Source organism: Monomorium pharaonis, chromosome 9 (assembly GCF_013373865.1).
Source record: "Monomorium pharaonis isolate MP-MQ-018 chromosome 9, ASM1337386v2, whole genome shotgun sequence".
NCBI lineage: Eukaryota > Metazoa > Arthropoda > Insecta > Hymenoptera > Formicidae > Monomorium > Monomorium pharaonis.
The window spans coordinates 2,594,837-2,617,457 of NC_050475.1; the positions used below are offsets into that span (position 1 = coordinate 2,594,837).

Below are 22,621 nucleotides of genomic sequence, written 5' to 3' on the forward strand. Positions count from 1 at the left end.
ATTAGCTAGAATTTTAATTAGCTGCACAATGACGTAACGTGAACTTTTTCATAAATATTAAGTTTACACTTCAGATAATAGATGTAGTATAAAAAAGACACCTTCTATACAATGTTTTAAAACTGCATCTGCAAGTTTTTTTTTCGTATATTATATATGCTTAGACTGGCTAGTTTAAAACTGTAGACCGGACAAAATATAGATGAGATGATATTGTGAGAGCATGTTTGCCTATATGAATAATTAAACTTGTTGGACCAGTTCTTTTCAGAAGGAGAACTTCTTTCGTTCACTAACGTCTGTGCATCAAACTTTGATCTTCGTATAAATTTATTCGGAATTTAAAACTTGCTTCTTAGATTGAGAAGGTATAAGAAGGAAGAACATCGTGTGGATCGCGGTGATTTTTATTTCTGACGACTTGCTGTTACATCGAACATAAGGTAAGGAGATTTTTTTCTTTGTCATAATTGTATCAATTTATTAACAATCAGCTTATCTTATATTTTTCTTATTACAAAATGGTTTATTATAAATTAACTCTTTGATTATATCGTTATTTTTACTACTTTGGACTGTAATTATAAGTCTGTCGCGTCGGACGCCATTTTATTTTAAAATAAAGAAAAAATTTGAAAAAAATGACAAAGTATCTATCTTTTATTTTTCTATTTATTTTCTAAATATGAGTAAGGGAAGAAAGATGATTTTTAAAATAAAATATATAACTTTTCGGTCTATATGGGAATCAATTTTTAATTTGAAGATAATTGAAGAGTCGATCATGAATACCGGCTTACACTATTCTAATATTGAATTGCTTCCTCACTCGCTAATGGATGGCGCCACCGTTACAATTTTGATATAAGAAATTTTTAGATTTTTAAATTTATTTTATTATGTGTACTTAATAATTGTCTTTCATTTGTCACAATAATTTTTCCAATTATTTTTAGCTAATGTGATGAATAAGATAAAAGTTAAAATAAAAAATGTTTAATTTAGGTCTTTATTTTATTCAAGTTGTAAGTTTTAATTTAATAATGATTTTATAATATTATTATTTTATTATATCAAGTTTCTGTATTACATAAGTTATTAATTGTGGAACTAGAGTTTATTGAGTTTAAAATACACGTACCGTGCGGGAAAATACGCGCGGGACGTACCGTGAAATCAGTGAGACTTTAGGTAAATGTCAAAACAGCGCGCTTGCATTCAAAGTATCGGTTGCGACGTCCATTCTGAGGAAATAGGAGCGGCTACATTTTTAGATCATAGGAATTGCCGAAGCACATACATTAGCTTTGCCAGCACGTACCACTCGCTGGCGGAGAATAATTTAGGCAGATAGAAAGTCACGTTCTCGTATGCTCCTTACAATGGATTAAAATGCCAAGAGAAAATATGTGTCGTTGTTAGCACTCGCTACTTGCAAAAAAAAAGATCTCTTGACTTTCGTTGCATCGTCAAAATACTCCTTACATTACTAAAATACTTGGTCTTTTATGTGATAAAGAAACGATGAGATCCGTGATGCTGCTTTGCCTGATCGTCGCTTCCGCCGTTGCTGGACCACCTGCACTGGCTGGAGTCTCGGAGGAATTCCTGTCGCCTCAGTGTCAAACCCCCAAGTGTCCGGCCACGAAAATCAAAGGTGACTCGCCGATCACTTTACCTTATCCCTTGGACTGCCTGCAATACATCGTCTGCGAGGAGTCCGGCCCTCGCACAGTGGCATGTCCAGATGATATGATCTTCAACAAGGTAAGACATTTAAATTTATCTGAGGCTTGATTCAAAATTAAAGACTGAAAATTTCGTGTTACAATAAATATACAGACACAAGGTAATTTTATTCAAACTTTTTTACGTGCAACAAATTGTTAAAATTTCTTGTCTATATAATAAAACAAAAATATTATATTTTTGCGTTAGAAATACAATTTCAGGATACGCTCCGACTTTGAGCTGTCGCTTTAAAACGCAGAAGTCATTCTCGATTCCGAGAGTAACTCGTACAGAGCGAGAGATAGCATTGTGAGTCCGCTGTTAATTTTTAATCGTCTAATTTTTCAATGTGTCAAGCAAGGCAGATAGCGAAATTGTAATCCTGCGAGAGCCTTGCAATCTCACTTGGGCCGAAATTCTCATTGGACAATACTTCTTACGTCTCAGTTCAGTTTCAGTTAAAATTACATCTCTTGATATACACTTGGCGATATGGCGGTTCGCATGATGTTTCACGGATTGTTGTTGTCCGGAGTGTTGCACATCACGCGAAAAAACCCGCCCGCTGCATCGATCGGCCACCTATGAGGAGTAGCCTCGCACGAGAGACGGGGACGATTTCATTCATCTTCGTCGGTCTCTCGTGACGCGATGTCTCATTAATTCCTTGTTCCCGTGTATAGGTCTACATACATCATAATATCCCGCATTTTAGGATCATTTCTTGTAACGACATATCGACATTTACACATTGTTACATTGATTGAAGCTGCAATCTATAAAAAAATTTCATATTATCTTTTCGTCGTTATAAGAAATTAATGATTCGGGATTGCGGGAGAGATATTTTATAGTGTATATAGCATAGACGATAAATAGAAACCTAAATGAATTTTATAAATTTTCTAATACATAGAATTGAATATAAATGTTTATTAACACTAGTCATTTTGCAATTCATGAATTTGTCGGTACTTTTTAGCACATAACATTAATAAATTAATTAGACAAATTGAACAAATGTTAACTTCTATTGCCGTAGTGCAGAACAAAGATTTTAATTAAAACCAGATTTATGAATAACAATATTAAATAAACGAAAAATACTCAGGTCATCTGGTTTATTTCTAATTCAATTGCCGTGGTTTAGAACAAAGATTTTAATTAAAACCAGATTTATAAACAACAATATTAAATAAACGAAAAATAGGTTATCTGGTCTATTTCTAATATTAAAAAAAAAATTTTAATGTTAATAAATATTTCTTTAGAAATCGTACGAAATTATTTATGATAAAATTTTTTAAAATAACTTCTAGAATTATTTTGAAAACATCTTTAATAAATTCTTAATTAATTCAATTTGAACATATATATATATATATATATATATATATATATATATATACATATATGGCTACTAATAAAATTTAATTATAGTCTTTGTTAATTTTAAATAAAACACGGTAAATTTGTCTCGCCTCGTCGATTTATTATTATTGCATGCTAAAAATATTAACATGTACTGTAGAAGAATAAGTCTCTAATAATAAACACTTATATTTGTTTCCTTTATTAGAAGATTGATAAAAATACCATTTTCGAGAAATCCTATTGTTCTCAAACATAAATTATGACAGAATTAATTATTATATTTAAATCATTTGACTTATAAAAATTTCTAAGATATCTTTATACTAAATTTCTATTAAAATTAATTTTCTCTTATTCTGTAAGTGTAAAAAATTAATTATCAATGCTACGTCAAGTATCATCAATCATCCTTTCCATCTCATTAAGCAGTAATTAAAGCCAGAAGTAGAGTTTACATCCTCATCAAATTATCAAAAAAAGTTTATTTTACTTAGAATACCTTTAAATTGGAATAGTTCTGGTAACAGATTAGGCAAAATTCACAAGTACTCTGCGCATGCAGCGTTATATTATAATAAAAGTACACGGGATGAAAGAGAGAAATGGATCTTACTCCGAAACACGACACCGATGTGTTGGTGATCTACAAATGCGTCACGTGTAGAAGTCGCGGCCTCGTATCACCCTACGATAACCCAACGATGGAATCCTCCCCCGTTTCGTCGTATCCAGTTACGGACGCACGTGCATATTGTCGTCCCCGGGTGCTTCACCTGACACGTGGCCGGGCGAATTTCAATTCACCGGTTCTCCGAGGACGTCGGTGCTTGACTTCGTGACGAGCGGGGTCGCCTGAACTCACTCGACCGGTTGTCGTTTTTAATCCGTCGCCCTTCTTTGCGTGCGTAACGATCGCTCCGCGATATCGCGTCACGCTTGCGAAAGCACGAAAGCAGTCCTTTGAAGAAAAAAAAACACAGGGAGGAATGGTAGGAACTAATGGAAATTTAATTCCGCGATGTCGCGAGAGATGCTAATCTTGGACAGCGGAAATTTCTGTCACTCTATCGCATAGGATGTTTTTTTTTCTTTATACCTTTAATTTTAATTTTTTATGAGGTAATATAAGAATGATCTTCTCGCTTATATTTAACATCTTGTTTCAGAATACCGGCATGTGTGACACTCGACAAAACGCGAACTGTGTACCTTGTTGGCAAGGTTGAACATCTATCCAGATTATCTACGGCTTTCTTCCGAAATTTGGGAAAATATTTTAAGATTTTCTAAGTATTCTAATTTTAATAATTACAAGTGCAAATCATTTATTGTTTGTGAAAATAAAATAATACTTTATGTCTTTGTGCGTGGAATGCAATATAATAAATTTGGATTACATGTAAACGCAATTTATATACAAAGTAAATTAAACAACATGTAGTCAAAGTTGTAAATCTGTTAAAACATAAAGTATAATAAGAAGTGATGGGAAAATAGCAAATGTAATTTACAAGTTGGCAGGAATAGGTTAAACGATATGCAAAATTCGAGAGAGAGAGAGAGAGAGAGAGAGAGAGAGAGAGAGAGAGAGGGAGAGAATCAGAAAATATTATTACAATCTTTGGTATATCCTAATCTTCGATATACCTAAATTATTCTTGTAATTGTTTGCATTCGTTGCAGTGTCCCAACTCAGGAGATCGACCATATTTCCTTGCGCTCTATGTTGACCTATAACAAACGCGACCGTTACTCAGCCATTAATAAGTTTTCCTTGCTTCTCGATGTCCGCAGTTTTGACGTCAGCATTTTTAATGCTGTGATACTTGCGCACTTATTCTTGCCACTCACGTTGAGCGGTATATTGACATGATTTTGAAGTTTTATGAATTATTCTCTAGGAGTACATCCCTTAAATTGATTTCATAATCTACGCGAATGATAATATTTGTACGCGAGATAGTGTACGGTCGGTTGTGCTGAGCTTTCATCAAATTGCGTTACATCGCAACAAGAGGGAAGATGATATAATGAAATAACAAAAATCAAGATATTTCGTTTTAAAGGGATTACAATACTTCGTTTTAAGAGAGAGATATGATGAACAATAACAACCTAGAATTCTGTTGATTATTGTGCTGCGAGTCTATGTTTCGTTGTGGCAATTGTATGCTTGTAATATTTCATCACTCATTGCATTGACAGAACGTAACTTTATAGAACTGGAAAACTAAATGCGCCAAATTCGTAAACTCTTTATCCATAATTTTAATTAGACTCTTTATTCGTAATTTTAATTAGACTACCATTCGCGCAGTAAATGTGAATTTATGTACAAATTTGCATTATTTTGCAGTTAAATTCGCTTCGCGAGGAAGGATTCATCTTCGTTACGGAGCAATAATTAAGTGCCAATATAATATTCATTCCACCCCGACGTTATTTCATAATTCGACACACCTGACCTGGCATTCTTTGAATATTTCATTTAGTTGAAAATCCGATCTCCACCCTCCGCTGCAATGAGACGTCGCTTTCGGAATTTTTTTTCCTCTAAAAATAATAGCCGGTCGTCTTGTAGCGTTAGCTTTCGCCCACTTGATTAAACGATAGTGATCAGAATGATAAATATAAGCTTTTCGGGCTGATCGATTCGCCAGGTCGTGCGCCTCTCTTCCCTATCGATGTGTTCTCCACTCTCACCTTTGCCATCCATCCCCACCTGTCGCCCCCGCGAATTTCCGCCCACGCATATCTGGAGAATCTAGAATGTTACTGCAAACGTCAGGTCTACAATTTACAACTGATAACTTTGAGACAAGAACAAACCGATCTTATGTCGATTAAAATTTATGAGATCTTGATGAAAGACGTCTATACTGAGGAATTAACTTCTTCCTTTATCTTTCCCATTTCTCTTTTTGTCATTGCTTGAGAAAAGGAATGAAGAACATTAAGCGTACGATCTTTACATACGTACATATACCTAAGGGATATTTTATTATTTATAAAAGAGAATCTTTACGGTTATTTGTTTACGATATATAATTCTTACGCTTACTTTGCAATAGATCATCCTACAACTTTCGGTTTTTAACGGCAAGACATTATTGAACTGCTAATGTAAAAAAGCAAGCGCAAATAACTTAATTAACCTTCAGGAGCTAATTAAGTTACTCGCGCTTGTGCAGCAAAAATAAACCAATGTTACTTCTAATATTACGGCTATCAAGCATGGAAAGTACCTGACATTTGTATTTTAACTCCATTAAGTTATTAAAGTTTCTGACAAACAAAGTTTTTATTACTCGAGAGCAAATTTATGTTTAATTATCAAGTGACTTTAATGATAATTTTTGTTCTCTCTCTTGATGCACTTTTTTTCTGGAATGATCTTATGGTCGAATGATTCTGGAACATGTGTGCCATGAAGGGAAATCGTTAATTGGACGCGCAAACTGTTTCTTCGCCGAGGAAAAAGCAAATCGATCGGCGCACGCGACATTCATCAGGAAATAACGCACTCTCGTAGTCGCATTAGCGCCGGTTCTTCTCATCTCCTGAGCGGCTTCAACGTCTCCTGGCTTTCCTCCCCCTCCCCTTTCCCCCTCTTGAATTTCCGCTCATTCGTTCGCGAATAGTGCGAAAGGGGTGCGAGAGGAGAGAAACGGAAGTGAGGAGAAAGAGAGAACCGGTCCGGACGCGATCTCTGTCGCGACGCAGTCGGGGGCGCAGACTCGGCCGGCCAAAGCCGGTAGTCCACGCCCCCCGCTTCGCCCCCGGCGGGGGCGTCGAGTCCGCGGGGAGAACGGGACGGGACGGGGGTGCACGGCGGCGAGAGACGCGCGGAGTCGCGAGGAACGAGCGGGGTGGTTTTCGGGGGTTGGTGGGGCGACGCGCGAAGGGGTGCTGCGCACCCCCTCCCTCCCGCGCGGCGCCGCGCCGTGACGTCACGGGGGTCGAATCAATATCACAGGCAGAGTGCCCTCCCTCCGTCGTCGTCGTCGGTCCTCGCGCGACGGCAGACGGCCGACCGCCTCAGTACGAGGTGGCCCCCGCGACTGTACGGGACGACGGCACGTTGCGGCATCGTCGTTCCGGCAACAACGACGACGACGACGACGACGACGACGGTGACGGCGACGGCGACGACGACAACAACAACGACGACGACGACGACGACGACGGTGGTGGCAACGATCACGAAAACGACGATACGCCGATCCGCTTCAACCCCGGCTCGTCGTCCCGCGTTCTGTCTCGCTCACCCCCTCCGCGACCGGTAACTGCGCTCCCCGTCACGCGAAGCCGTTACTCCCTGTCTGTCCTCTTCGTCGCCGGTTCGGCCGACTGGTATCCCACGGCCACCGGTCGCTCGCGCTGAACGCCGGTTTCCTATAATGAGGTAGTCGCGGCCGCTTTGGGTTCCCTCGGAATCGGAAGATCTGTTCGGTGAGGAAAGTGCCCGTAAGTAACCGCTTATTGTAACGCATGAGCGAGTTAAAGAAACAAAAACTAGTGATACCCTTTGGAAGAAAATTCAAAATTTTATACTGCAAGAAGTAAGGGGTTGTTTGGATGAGAATCGGTCGGCGGTAAAAGCTCTCTTTTCTATACCGTTTGAATTTTATTTTGTACAAAAGTGTGTTACTAATTTATGATAACAATAGATACGTAAAACGATTTTTCTCCACGTATTAAATTGTCACAAGCGGCGTTGAATTATTGTACAGCCAGCAAAGAGTATAACCGCGCTAAAATAATTTATGTATGTCCATGGCCGGTCAGAGTTTGTTGTACGTATGTGCTTGTGCTTGGATGCTATAAAAGAACGCGTGCGAATAGAATACTACTTATAGAACTGTGTGTGTCTTATTTGTGGAATCTCTTCTCTCTCGTAACATTTTAACGTTAACAAAAGCTGTAGCTAATTTTTTCATTTAGTTATAAATGCTCGGTGATTTATCGACGCCGATTAATTTTGTTCGTTTGATTGTTCGTCCCTTTTGAAAACTAGAATGGATCCCTAGAATTACATGGATTAAGTCTAAAATGCATTAGGATTGTACAAATTAAATAACAAAAAGTCAGTTTTATTGAAAGTTTTACTTGAATGTTATTAACTCTCAAACTCAATTTGAAAATTATCTAAAAATACTTTATCGAAAGAAAAACCGTGGATATATATATATACATATATATCACATAGTTTTGAAAACTTTGTTTATAACACTATAAAAATTAACGACGCTATTTAAAAAAGGGATTACCTCCTATTTTAAACGCGAAAGTTAACGCGACAAGAACTTACGTTTATGCATCACGGAAAGGTCAATATTTCATCATGGTTTACGTGTACACTTACGAACGATAAATTCGAAACGTAAGAGCGTGCAAGTTTCACGGACGATTAGAAAGTACCTAATCGGCTTTAATCACCCTAACGGTCGATTTGGTGTTGGCCGATCAAAGCTACAAACTTGATCTCAAGTATACAATTAAGACGGCAGATGATACCGCCCAGGTTAAATGCTCTTTTCTCGCGCATTCTTCATCGGTATCGAGTGCCTCCGGTACGTAGTGATCCTCTTCCAGGTAAAGGACCGTGCTGATCCCCGCGATCGGTCCCGGTGCCGTGGGCGCAGGAGGAAGGCGAGCGGGGAGGGTGGAAACGAAGAAACCACGCAGGCAGGGAAGCAGCGGGCTCGGTGAGTTGGGTGAAAATCGATGGCCATCAGCGCCCATGGGCGGCCTCGCGTTTAGGACAAGGAATAGCCCCTCCCAGAAGACCTCGCTCCGGTGGGGCGACTGCTGCCCCCCGAATCCCAACCCAGCGTCGTCGGCCGTCTGGAAGCACCGTCATCAGGAAATGCCGCCGGTGCCCGTGTGAGGCTGCCCCCCGCTGTTGCGTGATTGTACCTCGCGGGGATTTCAAAGGTAAAAATCTCCCCCTTCACCCCTGACACCTCTGGATTTAGTTCACCCCTTTTTTCTCGGGGCACACCGGCACAACTTGTCCCCTAAAAATTTCTTTGCAATTTACTTTTCCGCAATTTCAGTAACACTTTAAATTCTTTTCTCTCTTGTTCTTGTATAAAGTAGAAATAGATACAAAGGATAAGGGTGACAGTAGCAAAGGCACTTGTATACCCTGCAAGATGAACTCTCGGCTCTCGTGCGTTTTACGCTTTTCGTGTCTAAGGTTACTAAAAAATTAACGCCAGTCAAGTATCTCTTTTTTTATTATAAAGCATTTTCTTTGATGTCTTGATAGTACTCATAATTTTTATTATTATCTATCAGAAACACGCCTCCGTTTTTTTATCTTGTTTCGCAGTGCGAAAAAAAAATCCTTTTAAATCCGTCTCACTTTTTAGAACACGCATTCTTGCACTTCACTCACGTCTCTGATAAATTGCAAATCTTTTTATCCTTTTCTTCCGTGAGGAAAAAGGTTTCGCGACTTTTCTATTCTACGCCGAGTAAAGTGCGTATTTGTACTTAATCGAAGGTACATCCTTTTTGAAGCCGGATTGAGCGGCGACGCGCGGCGCCTCGGGTAGACCGCGCCTAACAGGATTAGAGGGTGAACTCGGTTGAGCGATTTAAATACCCCTCGGGTAGAAACATAATATTTGCGCTTAGCTGCACTTGTTGGGCGCGAGCGTGACGGCCACGGTGTTAATCAAGCGGAAGACTTTAATACACTCTACGCGAAATTGATAAGTTCTTTGTAAAACCTACGCTGACAAGTTTTTTTGCATCCGCCTAGCGTCGCCGGCCGTAGCGAACAAAGGGGAAGTAATAAGTACATGTATCTACTTTTTTTCATTATTAACAATGCTTGATAATTAAGATAATGTGTCGCTTTATAAGAAAAACGATAATCTGAAAGAAAAACTCCATATGAAATATAGTTGCAAAAATTAATTCGGATTGCGAAAATAAAACGGTAAACAAATAAAATTTGTTCGATTGATTAAAACAGCTCCTAGATAGAAATTTATAATTTTATCATAACAATTCTTGTATCTAACTCTCATGGTAATATCACATTGTTATTCTTCAATTGTGCATCGCGATCGTCGAGAGTTCAACTGCTTGCGAAGTTCTCTTGAACCTCCCGCCTTTGCCAAAGTTTCCGGAGAGGAAGGACATGTATATGCAAAATTTGAATTCAGACATCCAGACGATCCCAAAGCGGATCAGCCGCCGAACTTCTCGGACCTACGTCTCCGTCAGCTCGAACAACTCACGTCGGTAGACCTCTATTCCCCGAAAATGATTAACGTCGCCGGGGTGATCTCTATCATTCTCTTCTACCTGCTGATCCTGGGCGTGGGAATATGGGCGGCCAGGAAAAAGGAGGCGGGCAACGACTCCGAGGAGGAGGTCATGCTGGCCGGCCGCTCGATCGGGCTCTTCGTCGGGATATTCACGATGACGGCGACCTGGGTCGGCGGCGGTTACATCAACGGCACCGCCGAGGCAATCTACACCAGGGGCCTGGTCTGGTGCCAGGCACCCTTCGGATACGCCCTCAGCCTCGTTTTCGGTGAGTCCGATGTCCCATCCATTTCTTATCGCTTGTCTTCGTGATTGCGTTGATTTTTTAATCTCCTCGTGACAGGAAGTACAGTTGTTCGGTACACGGAGAGAACAATTTTGCTCTACAGTATCTAAAAATTTAGCTAAATATATAAATCTGCAAATAATTTTGTTAGATCATCAAAATAATTATACAAGAATTATAAAACAATTCTTCATAAATCTGTTGTTTATTTATCTGAAAAAAGTTTCACGTAAAATGTCGTCATGTTTTTGCGAATGTTGTTTGTTCTTGCTATTTTATAAAATTGCGGCTTTCGACACGTATCTTTTGCTAAGGTAATTTACTGTACGCCAGGACTTAAGACAATGACAATAATTCGAAAACCCATTCGAATGACGAAGACATCGAAAAACTTTTTTACAACACTGTGTAAGTTAATCAGCCGAGTGGAAGTTCGCAATCGCAAAGATCGACGATAGAGCAATCGAAAGATTGTCGATGGCGCGGCTTTCTTTACACAACGTCGGAATGCTTATGCCTAACCGAAGAAGTTACGGCGGCCGACAATAGCACTCTTGTAATATAACAGACAGCCGACAGAGTGTTTCGCTATTGGCACTCTTGCGATATAAAGGCGATAACTTTTCCACCAATGTCTCCCGTGCGGCTAAACGACCTCGGCAAAGAATAAACGCGACTATATAAATCCATTGAAAGCCTAGCTTCGTTATGTCTATGTCTATGAATGGTCGCCTCTAGTAGTATTAAGAAAAAGAAATTGATAGATTTATTTTTCGAAAGTCTGGATCTCTAACGGATCTCTCGAGATCACAGAGATTTATTAAGTGACATTTTCCGTTCTCCTCCTGCATGTATATGGAGGTGTGTAGGATCATCCGAGAAGTTTGGAGTTTCATTTTTCAGTAAAATTTTGCAGCATTTTTATTTTTCTGCAAAGAGAGAAAAAGGAAGGACTATTTTTCTTGCAAATTGGATTATAAAAAGCGCCAGATCAAGAAACATTGTCTTCGACATTGTAGACAATAAAAGTGTAGAAAACAAAGATACAATTTTAATACCATTTTTATTACTAAATTTTATCAAGATGGCAAATGGTGATTTATTAATTCTTTCTGCTGTTTGTGCAGTTATATTAGGTGAGAAAATTTTGAAATAAAGATTTTCAGGTCCAGTTTAATATCACATAAAAGTACAGTGCTAATGGTTTATTAAATAAACTAAAATTTAATGATTGAATTTTAGTAGTTTAAAAAGTTTTATCAGAATGTTTAGTTCTTAATCAGAAATTAAATATTATAATTGAACGTAAGCGATGTCGCCAAAAAATATCACCAAAAATTCCATGTGCAATCATATGCCAAAATCCCGCGTCGCCAACGTCCCTTTAATTTTTATCGCCTCGAGATAAAAAAATTTGAATGTAACGTCATCGACACAATGTCACTCACATTTCCAACTCACTTTCAATATTTATCGGTGACAATGTGCGTAACAATATCCCGCGACATATGTTCGAAAACTTTCCGACAATTTCTCACTTAGTCTGGACGAAGTTTAAAACCCAATTAGAATTGCGAACAGCTTATTTCGAGCTTCCGCTTCGCTAATATAGGTACTCATCAGCTTCTAGTGGCGTACGCTGAGAGAAAAAAATGCTGGATTCAAATAAATATTTCTTTGAATAGTACTAATAACATATTTTATAGAAAATTAATAATATTTATTTCAAGCAATATTTTCTAAATTATAGAAAGTATTACTTGTTTTAAATGAATATTGATTTTTTTATAAAATATGATATTAGTACTATTCAAAGAAATATTTATTTGAATCCAGAATTTTTTCCTCTCAGTATAGACAAGATAGCAAAAGAGAACTAAGCGCGACCCTTTTCGACGTCTCTCTCTCTCTCTGTCGCAGGTGGTATTTTCTTCGCGAACAAGATGCGACAGCAGGGGTACGTCACGATGTTAGATCCGCTTCAAGACGCGTTCGGGGAGCGTATGGGCGGCCTCCTCTTTCTGCCTGCTTTGTGCGGCGAGGTTTTCTGGGCGGCGGGTATCCTCGCGGCCCTCGGCGCCACGCTGGCGGTCATCATAAACATGGACCAGGGCACCTCCGTCATCCTAAGCGCCTGCATCGCGGTTTTCTACACCCTCTTCGGCGGTCTCTACTCCGTCGCTTACACCGACGTCATTCAGCTCTTCTGCATATTCATCGGACTGGTAAGCGATCGATTGCGAAGTCGTCGAGACGTATCGGGAATGCTTGCAATCAGGCATAATTGTTTATTTAATAATACGAGCAAATAATGCAATAACTGGAAGCATACAACTGGCTAAACGTGACACTCGAAAATATATATTTGGACAAACGATCAATAATCTATAATTGCGGTGAAATTCACTCGAAATAGGGGTAATAAATGAACAACTTGGAATTAAAATAAAGCAACAGGAGTCGGTTACGATGCACCGCTAAGGTTTAACTGCGCGTTCTTTTTTTTTCGTCATCTCAGAAGCAAAATTCCGATAAATATCAATCTACTTGACCCGTGCAATGTTCGGTTGGACGCGTCTTCGGTACAATGTAAGCGCCGGAGCTAATCGATATCGTGGCCCCGCTACTGCGAGCGTTTGTATTACCAAATTTATACTCGGTAACGTATAGGTGGTGACCCACTTCCCGAAAGAACGTTATCGAGCTATTATTTCTGCTAGACTCTCTGCTCCCAACGGGGAAGCGTCCGCTACAACGGCGAACTTTAAAGCCTCGCGGTGCAAAGATCTTATCTTTTTAAATACTCCTTTTAGCGAATTAATTCGATCGATCGGAATTAACGTTTTTTTAAAGAAGAAACGTTTTATTTCAAATTTATACGGTTTATATCTTTAAATATTACAAGTAATTCGGGTTTTGTATTCTTGATTGTATAATTATTTTATTATTATTGAGTCTTTTAACAGAATTGATCATTACAAGACATATGATGTGATATTAATGTGTAACAATACATTATAACAAATAAGTCAGTTGTGCGCCGCGCGATTATTCCTTGTTACGCATGAATTGAAGGAAAATTAGAGTGATTACTCTTTATTAATTAACTGGAACGGTAGTATTACATTTGCGATGCTTTCTATTCGAAAGAAAACGTCCCTTTCAGACATCCCATTCTGAATGCAAACTCGTCCCTTTGTAACGAGACCGCCGTCCATTAACTGTAATTAATCGCGATAAATCGGGCTTTTCAGAAATAGTTGTAGCAGCGATGTTAGATCCGTCTGGAAAAGATGTTGAATGCCTTGTATCAATTAATTAGAAATTAAAGTCAATATGACGTTTAGTTTCATGAAAAAAAACCTAAAAAGGGAATTTTTTAAACAAATTTATTATAAAGCAATTGTTTTTTAATTTTGTAACACATTTTTTTGTAAAATAAATGCTATTTTAAATATCAATGGTTTAAAATAATCATGTGTTGTTTTCAAAAAAATATTATAAAAGTTAAAAATTTCACAATTCAACAAACACACATTTTTAGAATTATCAGATAATTAACTTTTTATAATATAGTTATATGAATATTTACAAGTCGATTTTTTATTGACACTCCCTTACTTCTTATAAAAATTAAATTATAAAGTTCTTATAAATATTCTCTTATTTTAGTTAACAATTTCTTATTTTACATAATGTAAAATGATGGAACTCATTTTCTGTCAATAGTGGATGTGTATCCCGTTCGCTTGGGCCAATCCGATGGTACAATCTCTTCATTCCATGGACGTTGATTGGATCGGCAAAGTAAAGTCCGAGGAGTACTGGTATTATTTGGATTACGGTTTACTTTTGATATTTGGCGGTATACCTTGGCAAGTGTACTTCCAACGCGTCCTCTCCTCGAAAACAGCGGGGAGAGCTCAAGTATTGAGTTACGTTGCCGCTATTGGTTGCATCCTCATGGCCATTCCCCCCGTCTTGATTGGAGCGATCGCCAAAGCAACTCGTGAGTACCACGCAATTAATTATTGATTAATTAAACACATTGCAGACTGGAGCGAATTAACGTTATGCAATCGATATCATATGTTCCGTAATAAAGCGTTTTATTAATTCGCCATATAAAACTCTGTGGAAAATATTTTTGCCATATGTCATACATATATTTCTTTCGGAACTATTTAAATTTTATCAAATATTTTTCACGTCTTTAAAATTAAAAATAATATCTGAGGTTCTGATCTTTTTTTGTCTTTTATTTAAAAAAAAAATGTTAATATAGAAACTGAAACAAATATTCGAGCAAAATGCGCGAACGTTAATTCTCCAGCGATGTTTCTCCATTTTCTCAGAGAAAGATATTTTGAGAATCTTTCCGGCGACAGGAGCGAGCTCAATTTAGCTGCATTAATAATAAAATGAGGCGTTTTTTGTTCTTCATTCTCTCTCCGAGATTGTCGCTTCTCGCCCGGGGGTGTAGAAACGGGATCCCCTTTCGCGAGTCTCCCGCTATCCCGTCGCTCGAGAGGATCGAATTAGAACTCGCGTTGCCCGTCGTCATCGTCGTCGTCTCACGCTCGCCTCCTCGTATTATTTGGAGGCTACTTGACATTTGGTGGCGGCAACAAAGAGAGAACTGCTGGTATTTACAAGCGGCGCGGAGGGCGCGGACGGTGTCTCGGGGGTATCTCGGGGTATACTCGCGTGCGCGCACAATAGCGTGGGACCCCGCCATGTGGCGTTGCCTTTGCGAGGGCGAGGGTCGTAAATGCGACGATTCGCCGCCCGCTGTACAACACACGCGGGGCTACGTCCCCGGAACTAATTCGGTACCCTGCACCGGTATGTTGCGGAAGGATCCCGGACACGGGGACGGTTGGCACGGGGAGAAAGAGAAAGAGCTGGGGAGAGGGGGAGGAGGAAGAAATATAGAAGTGAATTATGCGATCACGGACGTGAACGGGAGTAGATAGTGAAACAAGCAGCGATACAAATCGAAGTGACTGACAAAGATGGAAGCTCTCCTTTGCCCTTTAAAGAGCGCTCGGTCTGACTATAATATCCTTGTATAAAACGAACTACGATACGTTTACGAGACTATGATGATGTCACAGCTTGGAACGAGACGGGATACACTGGCCCTTATCCCTTCACGGAGGCGGAGACCAGCATGATTCTGCCGTTGGTCCTGCAATACCTGACACCGGACTTCGTTTCCTTTTTCGGGCTGGGGGCGGTTTCGGCGGCGGTGATGTCTTCTGCGGACAGCAGCATCCTCTCTGCTAGTTCGATGTTTGCTAGAAACATTTACAAATTGATCTTCCGTCAGCGGGTGAGTCTGCGAGTTCAGCTTCTCGCTTGTGCCCCGAGTCCCTCGTTCGTGCACGTGGCGAAACGGAGCCACTTGACATGGCGTGCTAATGCGCGCGTGCCGACGCATACCTTTAACTTTGTGTATAAGGCGAGAAACCTTAACGAGCTTCTTGTAAAGTTTTCGCGTTGTTATAAGGAGCCCAATGAGAATTTATGTTCGTAATTACAATACGTTCTTATTTTGCGCGTTCGTTAGTTTTTATTTTTTTTTATTTTTTTTATTAACGCGAGGATTACAATTTAATCCTTCGTTTTAACTTTACCTTCGTTATAGATTACGATTATCCCTCTATTGAGAATTTCTAAATAGCTTTTCAATACCATTCATTACGTAATTTGCAAGTCTAAATATCACACATCGAAGGTACTGCGTCGTTGCAGCGTACTATTTTAATTATGTCAACCTTTTCATTATGCACTGGCATATCGATTTCGCGACCGCGCCGTTGTTACAGTGTTAGAGCTGCAACACACAAAATGCATAGTAGAGGAAGGTCATCAATACTGGCATACCATTTTGTTTTTCTAGTATTTCTTATACAAAAGTTAAAAATAAAACTTTGCAAGCATACGTGTAGACTAGAAAGGGTCTTTTATCAGAAAATATTTACAAGTTAATATGTATGAGGATTCCTAAGAGCCTTTCACTTTGATGTAAAACATTTTTTTTCAATCATATGAATATCTTATGCTGAACTATTTTTATTTCTTTAATTACCTAAGCAGGACATGTTTTTATCACTATTAATACAGTATATACTCTTTATTTCCGAAAAATTAGGAGATTTGTGGAAGTTTTTCTTTGAATATTTTTCTCTACAGCATGAGCATAGCATAAGACTGCTGGACCAATAAACATCTCATATAAATGAATAGTAACTTTACGCTAGCTATGCACTTTGTGTATCCAACTTGACTTGGAAATTCATCACATGACATAATAATTTTCTGGAAACCGTCCTCTCATCTTCTTCTATTCCTCCTGATGCTGACGCACGTGGGTGCGCGATCTTGACATCCTCTGTGCAGGCGTCGGAGATGGAGATCATCTGGATAATGCGAGCGGGGATAGGCGTGGTCGGCGTGCTGAGCACTGTGATGGCCCTCACGATACCATCGATCTATGGCCTCTGGTCGATGTGCTCAGACTTGGTCTACGTGATCCTGTTCCCACAGCTATTAATGGTGGTGCACTTCAAGGACTACTGCAACACCTACGGCAGCCTGTCAGCGTACATAATCGCCTTCGTGGTGCGCATCAGCGGCGGCGAGCCGATGCTAGGACTGCCACCGCTGATTCGCTACCCGGGCTACGACGAGGAGAACAAGATGCAAATGTTCCCGTTCAGGACGCTGGCGATGCTGATGTCGCTGATAACCCTGATAGGGGTGTCGTGGGGCACGCAGTTCGTCTTCTTGACCGGGCGGCTCGCGCCGGGCTACGACGTCTTCAGGTGCGTGGTTAACATCCCGGAGGACGTCGAGCGGGTGGGCCCGGACCCGGCCGAGGGCGAGCAGATGGCGGTCCTAGCTGCGGGCGTCGGCAGGCTCTACGGCAGCAAGGACGAATCGAACGGCCGAGTGAACCCTGCGCTCGAGCCGGACTACGACATGGAGCCGGGAAGTACGATGGTCGGAAATACAACGTCGGACGGCGTCGTTGGCGGCGGCGGCGGCGGAGTCGGCAACGCCGGGGGATACCTGGTGCCGCACGTGCCCGGCGGTGCGCCGTCCCGACAGCCGCAATCCAGCACCGCGTTCTAACTCCTGGTTCCGTGATCGGATGCTGTGACCAACAATAAGTGCGGCGGTGCGGGTCTCTGTCTTTCGTTTTCCTTCCACCCTCCCCTTCTGCTCTCTCTCTCCCTTCTCCGACTGTGCTCGTTACGTTCGGAAGTCGGTTGGCTTTCTTCTCCGGAACCTTGCCGCTTCTTCTTTCGACGGTACGTTTAATTTCATTAAAACCGACAGTGTCTCCTTGTTAACGTGACATTTCTGTCAAACGCGATACAAGTTCGCCCCAAAGTGCCGAGTCCCGAGGGGCTTTATTTCGATCAGCCGCGCGTTAAGTTCTTTCATTCGCCAAAGACATCGATCAAATAACAGTTGCTAAAGTAACTTCGAAGGGAGACCCTTGGGCAACGATTAATATTAGAACGTCCGATCGCGCGTTGTTTTGCATCTTGAACTCTCAAAATTGTGTTAGTTCGTCGACACGGGGCGCGTAATAATCGCATATATTTAGATAGCATTGCTTCTTCTAATCTAACGTGTCCCCGGAGGGAGACTGCGAAGATAATTATCATCGCAGACAATCGGAATTATCAGCGGTACGGTAAATTGCACGTTTCGGGTGGACGTTCTAGTGTTAACGGTTCAATTCCAATCTTTTCTCGGCCGGACAGTGTTACGTAAAATCCATCCCGTTTTTTCCAGTTCGCTTTTCCTTTCTTCTTACCCGCCCTACGACCACGGAGCTCCGAGATGAGCCAACAATGCGGTGGCCCTGCGGTAAGTCCGACACGAAGTCTCTTTCGTACTCGCATATCTGTGCATGCGTGCGTGCGTGCGTGCGTGTATGTGTGCGTCCGTGTGTGTTGTACGTTTGTCTCTTTGGGTGTGAGTGTGTGCGCGCACGTTTGCACGCTGCTGGTGCCCGTGTAACGATCTGTACCTGCCCGCGCCCGCTCGCGTTCGTGTTCCCGTCGCCGCTCGGACAAAGCAATAAACTGGGAAAAGGAGAAGAAGGGGGTGGGGAAGACAAAACAAAGGAGGAAGAATAGGGCGGGACTGGGGGAACACGACGCGCGAGCGGCAAGGGGATAAGCGTAGCGTTTCCAAACCGGAAGTCGGAGCTTCAGGCGTATTGGGATCGGGCGTCCCTACCCCCGCACCGCCAATTAGGCCTAGTGATTTCCTTGTTTTCTTTTTGGAGAGGTATATATATATACATATAAAATAAGTATATATATAGATAAAAATAATATATACAGAAAAAAGATATTATATATATTTAGAGTTTAACAAAGAGCTGCTTGAGGGTGTTTCGAAAATCACGAATGATCTGCCTGACGCGAGAGAGAATCGCGAGGGTTCCTCATTTCGGGAATCGCTCGATCGATCGGCGCGCGTGGTTTTTCTCTATTTCTCTCTCTTTCTTCGTTAGATATTAATTAGATCGAGCGGTCAATGTGTTCGTATGGGTCTTGTATGCGGGGGGTCGCAGGCGTATCGCGTACCTTTCTCTCGCGCGATCCTGTGCGCGTGTGTCGAACGGACGAAGAATCGGCCGTGATCCCTGATCATTAAACTTTAGTTATCGTTTAAGGATTTCAGTCGGGCCGGAGCTTAATGGACGTAAGAATCGGAAAGCCCACGAAGTGAGAGACGACGAGAAGACGTATGTGGTTGAAGCACCCTTCGTACTTTTATTTTCGCCTTTCGTGCCGAATGCGATTATCTGAATCACATCTAAACGTAAATTGCTATTTGATTACTAGAGGCAAATATAAAATGCATTTTTCAATAAAGACTCGAGATAAATATCAAACACGTTTGGCAGGAACGCGCGTGCGATAAAGGTACGCCCTGAAGAACCTCGCGATTAATATTTATCGTCAACCTAGATATCGAGAGAATAATAACTTAACATTAAAAATATCGACGATTTCCTTAACGGATAATATCATATTTCCCAAATGACATATCGAAAGAGCTCAACGATCATTTTTGTGAAAGAGATAGATTTTCTTCCACGATTACTGCGTAAAATATTCTAATATCTTTCGGCATTAATATCATTCTCTCGATATTCTGGATATCTCTCGATTTCGATGATAAATATCGATCGATCGGGCGCTACTTCGATGCTAGAAGCGAAACCCCGTCCATCCGGTAGTGTGCCGTCCTCCTATCGTCTCTCTCTCTCTCTCTCTTTCTCTCTCACTGCAATTAGTTTGCGCTATAATTAGTTAACATGCGTCGAGTTAGGAGGAGAGGTAAAACGAAGCTTTTGTACTTGCGATCGATCGTTCTTCCCTCGCTTCGCCCAGTCGTACAGGACACACATACATGTTCATCTACGTGATAGCGTCGTTAGAACCGGGTGGCATCGGAGGAAGATGATCTAGGACGGCCGCTCGTCGTAGAATTTCAAGTTCCTTCGCGGCTCACGTGCGAGGCCAATCTCGTTGTACCGAGCATTAAAAATAAAGTGGCTGTATGCCAGATTGAAAATTTACTTTGCTTTTGAAAAACTTAAAGACGTCGGGTGTTTCTATGTTTTGTACAAAATATGATATTGACATGAAAATGAGAAAAACGGTATCGGGTTTCTACCCGATAAAATTCTTTTTATAGGAAATTAATCGTATAACGTTGCATTAAAATCTACAGAAAGTAAGACATTTTTTATATATTCAGAAATTTTGAATCAACTGTTGCTATCTTATTTGCTATATAACTAATTATTTATAATTATTTAATATTTTTGTGCATTTGTGTAAACAAAATGGCTGAATCTAAATAACTCCCAGGAATCGCCAGGTTTATTATAATTAGTGCAATTACATTTAAGAAACTCTAAAAATATATATTAATTTACTTGTCACGTTATCTTCTATTATCTAGTCTATTTTGCTTAGAAGGAATTTCTTAGATATACGTTAACAAAACATATAACGTTAAACAATACGAAATGTTTTTCATTTTATTTTATTGATTATCGCCGATTATACGACATACCTGCGTTCTCCTTGCGAGCGCAGCTTTTTCGTCGCGTGCGACACGTGAAGGGCGGCATCGTGCACCCCATTCGTGCGTCAAACGTGAGCCGCAGAGCTTCAGGTCAGGCAGACCGTTCGTGGCGCAGGTCCGTTGTGTTTATCATATAGTATATAATAACATAAATGTATGATATAAAAATCATGAGCGGTAAATGCAGTAAGAAGCGAGAGAGATGGGTGACGTGTAGTAGTGTTACGAGGAAAAGAAAATATGGACACCGCTCTGTCCCTCTCTCTCTCTCTCTCTATCTCTCTTTATATATATATATATATATATATATATATATATATATATACACACATATATATATATATATATAATACACGAGAAGACTAAAAATCCATAGGTGTTAATATCGCAGGTACGAGTTATCGCCGTCATTGTTAATTTTGAGGATCCATTTGTTACGTGGGATTCACATATATATATGTATATTATCATAGCACACCGAGATATCGAGGTTGCTATATTACGCAATACGCATAAAAAGAAACGCCTAGAAGAATATGTAATATATACATATATTTACGCTCGTTATTACCTGATTGCTCACGTAATGTCATTAATTATTTGCCGCCAAAGGGTGAGAACGCCGCGTTTCGAGACTGACGTCGGCATCAAGGACGAACGGTGAGATCTAAAACCTTCGATAACTTTCGAGCAAACCCCATTAGAGAGGTAATTAAACACGGGGGGAGGAGATTGTGAGGGGGAGGAAGGGGTGTAACATACACAATTTAACAAGAAGAAGAAATATTTTTGAGAGTCGTTACCCCTCGCGCTCTGAATCTCTGGGCTCTCTGGAATCCCATTCGGATTTCGCCTCCGGACGTCTTCCGGGTGCTTTCCGGATGTCTCTGCGAGATTTCGAGCGCGCTCACGTGGACACCCTTCTCGGATCTCGAAACGCGACGTCGCGCGCGTGTAAACGACGGGATGAGAATACCTTAGGGATAATTTCGTAGACTAGTGCGACGCGTCTTTTGTACTTGGTTCCTACTCACCCGACGAATTGTGATAATAAAGCGTTTCTGACTTGGCGATCCTGCGAAATTCAAGTTCGCGATTGAGTTCTCGAGCGTACGATCCGTTTTCTGTTTTTCACATCGTCATCGCTTGCGGAATAGGCACTTACTATTTTTCTCCGGACAGAGTGCGTATCTCGGTTGTCCCTAGAGGAGTAACGTGTGAGTCGAGTATATTTTTCTAGTTTACACAGAAAGACGGGTTTTTATTCCTCCCCTATAGATCAGGATTTTCCTCTCGCTGGCTGGGTGGCTAACTCACGTTAGGACCTGCCTCCGTGTTGAACTTTTAAATGTGCAAGATTGTTAATTCGTTTGAAACTCGTAGACAGATAGTAGAAGATGAAAAGTATATATGGAAATCTTATATATTGAGATATCAGTTTGAGATATCAGAATTTTGATATCAAGTATCAATTTTGATATCAAGTGACGATTGGACGAAGGTGCTTTTAAATTATTTGATCAACTGTGTCGAGAGGAGGCGAGGAAAAAATAAAACGCAGGGTCGCTGCACCAGTCGACCATCAGGAAATGACTATTTTTAAGAAAAAATATAAAAATATAAAAATAAGACTCCTAAATAATAAATTGCAAACTATACGAGTATAACAATATATTTTTCAGATCTAATTCTCGTGCAGATCACACGACTAAAGAATATTATTTTCTACTTGAAAATGTAATCGCATCAGGTTGTTTATTCACTGGTGCGGTGACCCTGCTCACAGTCCAAATGTCAGGAATTTTCAAAGGG

The 22,621-nt window shown here is 40.5% G+C and overlaps 2 protein-coding genes across 2 annotated transcripts; both read left to right on the forward strand.

The window, feature by feature from the left end:
- The first annotated feature begins 58 nt into the window (after positions 1–58).
- LOC114255200 (peritrophin-1) lies at positions 59–4,423 on the forward strand. Its single transcript, XM_028193275.2, has 3 exons — positions 59–443; positions 1,520–1,767; positions 4,272–4,423. Exons 2-3 carry the CDS (start codon positions 1,525–1,527, stop codon positions 4,329–4,331), a joined length of 303 nt encoding a protein of 100 aa, XP_028049076.1. The 5' UTR covers positions 59–443; positions 1,520–1,524; the 3' UTR covers positions 4,332–4,423.
- A 2,674-nt stretch (positions 4,424–7,097) lies between these two features.
- LOC105829381 (high-affinity choline transporter 1) lies at positions 7,098–21,043 on the forward strand. The gene is made up of 7 exons (XM_012668161.3): positions 7,098–7,572; positions 8,701–9,042; positions 10,287–10,660; positions 12,599–12,903; positions 14,408–14,687; positions 15,796–16,013; positions 17,084–21,043. The coding sequence occupies exons 3-7, from the start codon at positions 10,387–10,389 to the stop codon at positions 17,816–17,818; spliced, it is 1,812 nt and encodes a 603-aa protein (XP_012523615.1). The 5' UTR covers positions 7,098–7,572; positions 8,701–9,042; positions 10,287–10,386; the 3' UTR covers positions 17,819–21,043.
- The last annotated feature ends 1,578 nt before the right edge of the window (positions 21,044–22,621 follow it).

What these genes read in the sequence shown, in the direction of transcription:
- LOC114255200 (XM_028193275.2), top strand. Translation starts at nt 1,525, where the DNA reads ATGAGATCCGTGATGCTGCTTTGCCTGATCGTCGCTTCCGCCGTTGCT. An exon ending in ATGATATGATCTTCAACAAG is followed by an intron (nt 1,768 to 4,271) that starts GTAAGACATTTA and finishes ATCTTGTTTCAG; the next exon opens with AATACCGGCATGTGTGACAC.
- LOC105829381 (XM_012668161.3), top strand. Translation starts at nt 10,387, where the DNA reads ATGATTAACGTCGCCGGGGTGATCTCTATCATTCTCTTCTACCTGCTG. An exon ending in CGCCCTCAGCCTCGTTTTCG is followed by an intron (nt 10,661 to 12,598) that starts GTGAGTCCGATG and finishes TCTCTGTCGCAG; the next exon opens with GTGGTATTTTCTTCGCGAAC. An exon ending in AATTGATCTTCCGTCAGCGG is followed by an intron (nt 16,014 to 17,083) that starts GTGAGTCTGCGA and finishes TCCTCTGTGCAG; the next exon opens with GCGTCGGAGATGGAGATCAT.